This window comes from Hyperolius riggenbachi, chromosome 1, assembly GCF_040937935.1.
Source record: "Hyperolius riggenbachi isolate aHypRig1 chromosome 1, aHypRig1.pri, whole genome shotgun sequence".
Taxonomy (NCBI): domain Eukaryota; kingdom Metazoa; phylum Chordata; class Amphibia; order Anura; family Hyperoliidae; genus Hyperolius; species Hyperolius riggenbachi.
Window position 1 is genome coordinate 25,043,899 of NC_090646.1, and position 7,267 is coordinate 25,051,165.

A 7,267-nucleotide genomic window follows, 5' to 3' on the forward strand; every position below is an offset into this window, starting at 1 on the left:
TAACTACCTGATGACCGCCCCGCGCCAATGGGTGTGGCCACAGCGGTAGCCCCAGGACCGCCTAACGGCAATTGGCGCCAGGTCCAGCTACTGCAGGAGATCGCGCGCAAGCTTCGCGTGCATCTCCTGCTTGAGGGGCAGAGCTCCACTCCACCTTCAGTCTCCGAGTGGCGATCGCCAATCGGGAGACTTTTCAGTTAGTATAGCGCTGCGATCAGCAGCAGCGCTGTACTGGGGACAGCCGTGTGTGACACGGCTGTCCCCCTGGGGCATTAGAGAGTGATCAGCTCTCATAGGCAGAAGCCTATGACAGCCAATCGCCAGGATTGGCCGGCTGGGGGGAGGGAGGGGTTTGTTAAAAAAAAACAATAAATAGTAAAAAATAATACAAAAATAAATAAATATTTAAAAAAAAAAAATAGAGAGCTCTGTTGGTGGGGGGAAAGAGGGGGGTGGGGGGGGGGGGGGTCGTGGAATCACTTGTGTGCTGTGTTGTGCAGCCCTGCAGCTTGGCCTTAAAGCTGCAGTGGCCTTTTTAGTAAAAATTGGCCTGATCTTTAGGGGGGTTTACCACTGTGGTCCTCAAGTGGTTAAAGTGACACTGAAGTGAGAAAAACACACAAAAAAACAAAAAAAATAAAGTATGTATGTGTAGTACTGTACTATAGTACTGATAATTAATAAAACATTAGTAGCAAATAAAATAGTCTCATATTCTAATTTTTAGATATATAGCTTTTTTTTTTTTTTATAACATTGCATAATTCTGTCATATTTGTAATAACAAGACACAATCGGTATTTTAAACTACAAAACAAGCAGAACTAATGACTTTTTCAACTTCCCTGCAGTAAAAATCTTCTCTAAATGTGTCTTATCTATCTATCTTTGATGTATAAGTACTCCAGAAAAGAGAGGCTCTTTGGCATAGATAACAACCGAAGCTTCGTAACTCTTCCTGTACTGGAAACAATACGAGACTCCTATCTGTGCTAATCATGTTCTATTTCTTAGCTGTACTACACATACAATCCATTCATTATCAGTTTGTGTGGCCCCCGTTTTGGGAAGGAAAGCTTACAGCTTGAGCGTAACCCCAAAGGGTTTATTTGCAAAACTATGGTAAAGAAAGTAGTCGGCAACTTTACTAGTGTTTACACAAGCAACATAGCATGTGTTGTGGATATAATAAATTCAAAATGATTTGCAACATATACAGCTGAGCCAAGGGAAGTCACAATTTTCTCAACAAAAAGTGAAATTAAGTGAATTTTTTTTTACTTCCCATTTTTGTATTTGTCTATTGCATTTATAAGGTGCCAGAATCCTGGTGCAATGCTAGATGTCCTCCCGGGTATAGAAAAGTACCTGCAAGAAGCATCCATGTCTGCTGCTATGACTGCATCCTGTGTTCTGAGGGGGAGGTGTCTAATGCAACAGGTAGGAGTCAGATTGTAACATATTTACTGCATAAACATTCCATAAAGTTGAAATTGTAAGACAGTAACTGGAAGTGTACTCTTCCTTTTGCTTACCTTTTTTTTTTTTTTACAAATCTTAAAAAAGTAAGAAAGACAGAAAGAAAGAAGTGTTATCAAATCCATAACACATATGCGCCCCTTCTTCAACTGTGTCATGTCTTCACCTGTATCCTTTTTTTGTCTGTGTCCTTTCTTCATCTGTGTCCTTTTCTCATCTGTGTCCTTTCTTCATCTGTGTCCTTTCCTCATCTGTGTCCTTTCCTCATCTGTGTCCTTTCATCATCTGTGTCCTTTCTTCATCTGTGTCTTTTCTTCATCTGTGTCTTTTCTTTATCGGTGTCCTTTCTTCATCTGTGTCATGTCTTCACCTGTATCCTTCTTCCATCTGTGTCTTTTCTTTATCAGTGTCCTTTCTTCATCTGTGTCATGTCTTCACCTGTATCCTTCTTTCATCTTCCTTTCTTCATCTGTGTCCTTTCTTCATCTTTGTTCTTTCTTCATCTGTGTCTTTTCTTCATCCGTGTCCTTTCTTGATCTGTGTCCTTTCTTCATCTGTGTCTTTTCTTCATCTGTGTCTTTTCTTCGTCTGTGTTCTTTCTTCATCTGTGTCCTTTGGTATAGCTGATAAGCGGCAGCAGCATTGTCCATTCTCCCACTCTTCTTTCTGCTCTCCTTACACAAATGACAGAAACCCTAGTGTTGGAATGTGTTTTATCTCCTGCTGAGTATTCCCATTGGCTCAGGAATTTATTTTTAAAATACATTTATTACAGTGGTAATGTAATGATTGGTGTCAGCATGCAGAGCGAATCTGATTAGTGGTGATCTGCAGTATCACCAAGAATACAGATATATACCCGATTATTGATGATCTGCAGAATCACCGATAATACAGATATATTGCTGATCTCTGGACACCTGAAGCGTGTAAGTGTTTGGTGTAACAGTAGTAATTGGACCACCGGGGTAGCAGGTGGTCCAATGAGCAGAAACAGACTCTACTGCAGTCAAGGACTCCAGGAGAAGGAGACCCTGACTGATTTAGTAGCAGTGTTCCCTCTGAGGAGCAGGGAGCCCCTGCAGGAAGGCTGAGCACCCAAGGGGTGGGTGACAGCCAGAAAGGTCGGGCAGGCCGGGTCGGCAACACAAAGACAGGTAAAGTACAAAGACAGGAAGCTGATTCGGTATCCAAGGCAAGCAGGGTTTGGCAACAGGTAATCAGAAATGCAAGGTACCGAATCAGAAAGCAAAGGAAAAGTCAGGAAAGCAATAAGTCATAACAGATATCAAACAATGCCTAGTCTGGTTGTGAGGTCCGTGGTCTCTACACCCTGGAACTAGTCTGATGAATAACAGAATGATAACACAGGTTCCCTAGTCTGGGTGTGAGGTCCGTGGACTCTACACCCTGGAACTAGTCTGAAGTATAACAGAATGATAACACAAGTTCCCTAGTCTGGGTGTGAGGTCCTTGGTCTCTACACCCAGCAACTGGTCTAAGGAATAACACAGATGGTACACAGTATTCCTAGTCTGGGGTGTGAGGTCCGTGGTCTCTACACCCTGGAGCTGGACTAAGGAATAACACAGATGGTACACAGTATTCCTAGTCTGGGGAGTGAGGTCCGTGGTCTCTACTAGTGTTGGGCGACCAGTGTTCGCCACAGTTCGGGTTCTGCAGAACATCACCCTGTTCGGGTGATGTTCGAGTTCGGCCGAACACCTGGTGGTGTTCGGCCAAACTGTTCGGGTTCGCCCGAACGGCTCAATGCCTGGCCGAACAGGGCCCCTGTTCGGCCGAACAGGGCCCTGTTCAGCCGAATATGGCCCCCCTATGGGGTCGCAGGCATAAGGGGGGAGCATGCCCCGATCGCGGGGGGGGGGGGGTCGGAAATTCCCCCCACCCCCTCCGCTAGCGCTCCCCCCTCTGCCCGCTTCCCCATACAAAAGTTTAAGGAAAGTAAAATAATACCGGTGGTAGTGGCTGGCAGTGGCACTGTGAAGTGAGTCAGGAGAAGGAGTCCGGAGAGTGACGCGTTGAGGGAGGCCGGGCAGCGGGCGGTTCAGCGGTAGTACCCTTGTGGTACTTCCGCCCTTTCTCTGACCTCACGTCCTCTGCGTGATGACGCATACGAGGGTACGCGTGACGCGTACCCTCGTATGCAGAGGACGTGAGCTCAGAGAAAGGGCGAAAGTACCACAAGGGTACTACCGCTGAACCGCCCGCTGCCCGGCCTCTCTCAACGCGTCACTCTCCGGACTCCTCCTCCTGACTCACTTCACAGTGCCACTGCCAGCCACTACCACCGGTATTATTTTACTTTCCTTAAACTTTTGTATGGGGAAGCGGGCAGAGGGGGGAGCGCTAGCGGAGGGGGTGGGGGGAATTTCCGACCCCCTGCCCCCGCGATCGGGGCATGCTCCCCCCTTATGCCCGCAACCCCATAGGGCCCCCAAAAGCGGGATGTTCGGGGAGTTCGGGGTTCGGCCCGAACATGCCGAACATCGCGGCCATGTTCGGCGAACGTTCCCGATCCCGAACATCCAGGTGTTCGCCAAACACTAGTCTCTACACCCTGCAACTGGTCTAAAGAATAACACAGAAGATACACAGTAAACTGGCTAAGTGTGGATTCCCAGGTCCACCTGGTTCAACCACACTGAAGGATCTGACTAAGGTCTGAGTGCTAACACATAGGTATTCGCAATGCCAGACAACCAGCAACTGAACAGCAATAGATATATATAGTAAAGCGCTCCACAGCGCCGCCCAGCTCCCATCAACCAATCACCTCCTGAGCTGGGATCAGCTGACCGCCTCGATCAGCTGACCCTTCTCGTAATGGCATAAAGAGCCTGTCTTGCGGCGCACGCGCGTAGCTCTCCATCTGTGTGCACTACTAGGTCCAGACAAACCAGAAGCATGTTGCTGCGGGGAAATGGCCGCTCTGTGTGCGGATTCCGCCGCCTCACTGTCAGAACACGCGGCGGTTTCTCCGCAATCCGTCACAGGTAATTGAAAGTTTATGAGCCCTTTTAAATGTGCTATATTTTCATATGAATGTGGACTAAATATCATCGGATTTTAAAGTCCTACAAGTAAAAGGAAAAATCCTAGTTAAACAAACTATACAAAAATTCATGCATTTGATCATGTATTTATATAAAAAAGAAAAATGTTTCACTGGAAAATGTAAACTGCAGCGTTTCTTACACTATTAATGGTAGGGTTCTCAAACTTTGCATAATTGGTCATTGGGTGACTGGGATTAATATTCAGAAAAGTGGGTGGAGCAATTAAATATTTCTCTTGAAAATCAATAGGTGAATTTTGATTGGCTTTTATAGGCTCCGTCCACTTTTCTGAATATTAATCCCAGTCACCCAGTGACCAACTGTGCAAAGTTTGAGAACTCTACCATTAACAGTGTAAGAATGGCTGCAGTTTACATTTTCCCAGAGAAATTGCTTTTGACTCCACCCACTTTTTGGTTATGGGAATAAAAAGTATCCTATACTTTATTCCAAGTAATGTACTATGTGTGTGCCAAATGTCATTCAAATCAGTTCAGCCATTTTTGCGTGATCGAGTAACAAACATCCAAACATCCGAAGTTTCACATAATTGTAATATTAGTAAGATATAAGCTATATCTCCATCAGAAGTCAATCCATAGATAATGAATTATATTCCATTTTTTTTCATTACAGATAGTGATGACTGCTTCAAATGCCCCCAGAATGAGTGGCCGGATGAGAAGAAAGTAAAATGTATTTTCAAAACGTATGAATATTTGTCCTATACCAATGACATCCTGACTTTAATATTTGTCTTAACTTCTGTGATGCTTTTAGTAGTAACTATATTTGTATTGGGGATATTTATTTATTACTGGGAGACTCCAATAGTGAAAGCCAATAACCGGACTGTGAGCTTCATTCTCCTGATCTCCAACTTGCTGAGCTTTCTCTGCGTCTTCTTGTTCCTCGAACATCCTACGGATATAACCTGCATGCTGAGACAGGTGTCATTTGGGGTCTTCTTTTCCATTGCAGTCTCCTGCATTCTGGCCAAGACTGTCACTGTTTGTATTGCATTCAAAGCCACCAAACCTGGCAGCTACTGGAGAAAATGGGTCTCAGTTAAAGTATCCAATTCTTTAATACTGATTTGTTCTTCTGCACAGTTTCTGATTTGCATAATCTGGCTGTCGGTGTCTCCCCCATATCAAGAGTATGACATTTTATCCTATCCTGGAGTAATCATCATTCAGTGTAATGAGGGGTCAGTAATTGGCTTCTACTCCATGTTGGGTTATATGGGGTTTCTTGCAGCTGTGAGTTTTCTTCTGGCTTTCATGGTGAGGACATTACCGGACAGCTTTAATGAGGCCAAGTACATCACGTTCAGCATGCTGGTGTTCTGCAGTGTCTGGATTGCCATGATCCCGGCCTATCTGAGCACCAGAGGGAAATACATGGTGGTTGTGGAGATATTTGCCATCCTGACCTCCAGTGCTGCGATATTGGGCTGTATATTTTTCCCAAAATGTTATATTGTACTTCTCAAGCCTGAGCTTAACATTAGGAAAGACATGTGTAGCAGAAAATAAACAATGACAATCAAAAGTTCAAGGTGGTGTCAATGTTTTGTTGAGCGTTTCCTTTTACAGTAAATAGAATGCCACTTTGTGTTGTGTCCTCTTTTTTACATTTCTTAAACAATTGAAGTTGTGATAATAAATACTTTTTCTCTTTGGAATTATATCGTTAGTTTGGTTGAAAGACATTCTATCAAGTCCAACCAGAAAAAATAAATAAATAAATAAAATAAAAATAAAACACCATCCTGAACCTGCATCCTGAACCTGAACACATCCCAGTTGATCCAGGGAAAGGCAAGAAAACCTTACAAGGCCTGGGCCAATTAGCCTTCAAAGGGAAAAATTACTTTCCGAATCCAGATGGCAGTCAGATAAATCTCTGGATCAACTCTTCCGGGAATTACCTAAAAATTATTGTTGTGGATGTCCTTCAGTGCAAGAAAAGCATCCAAGCCCTCTTTAAATGCCGATATAGAGTTTGTAATAACTACTTTGTGAGTTAAGATTAGTGTTGGGCGAACATCTAGATGTTCGGGTTCGGGCCGAACAGGCCGAACATGGCCGCGATGTTCTGGTGTTCGACCCGAACTCCGAACATAATGGAAGTCAATGGGGACCCGAACTTTTGAACTTTGTAAAGCCTCCTTACATGCTACATACCCCAAATTTACAGGGTATGTGCACCTTGGGAGTGGGTACAAGAGGAAAAAAAATTAGCAAAAAGAGCTTATAGTTTTTGAGAAAATCGATTTTAAAGTTTCAAAGGGAAAACTGTCTTTTAAATGCGGGAAATGTCTGTTTTCTTTGCACAGGTAACATGCTTTTTGTCGGCATGCAGTCATAAATGTAATACACATAAGAGGTTCCAGGAAAAGGGACCAGTAACGCTAACCCAGCAGCAGCACACGTGATGGAACAGGAGGAGGGTGGCGCAGGAGGAGAAGGCCACGCTTTGAGACACAACAACCCAGGCCTTGCATGAGGACAAGAAGCGTGCGGATAGCAATTTGCATTTTGTCGCCATGCAGTCATAAATGTAATACAGATGAGAGGTTCAATAAACAGGGACCGGAAACGCTAACCCATCACAGATGTTCATTGTTCATGTTACTTGGTTGGGGTCCGGGAGTGTTGCGTAGTCGTTTCCAATCCAGGATTGATTCATTTTAATTTGAGTCAGAC

The 7,267-nt window shown here is 44.3% G+C and overlaps 1 protein-coding gene across 1 annotated transcript; it reads left to right on the plus strand.

Moving 5' to 3' along the window:
- The first annotated feature begins 4,420 nt into the window (after positions 1–4,420).
- Positions 4,421–6,094, plus strand: LOC137532269 (vomeronasal type-2 receptor 26-like). Its single transcript, XM_068252960.1, has 2 exons — positions 4,421–4,493; positions 5,193–6,094. The coding sequence occupies exons 1-2, from the start codon at positions 4,421–4,423 to the stop codon at positions 6,092–6,094; spliced, it is 975 nt and encodes a 324-aa protein (XP_068109061.1).
- Positions 6,095–7,267: the final 1,173 nt, after the last annotated feature.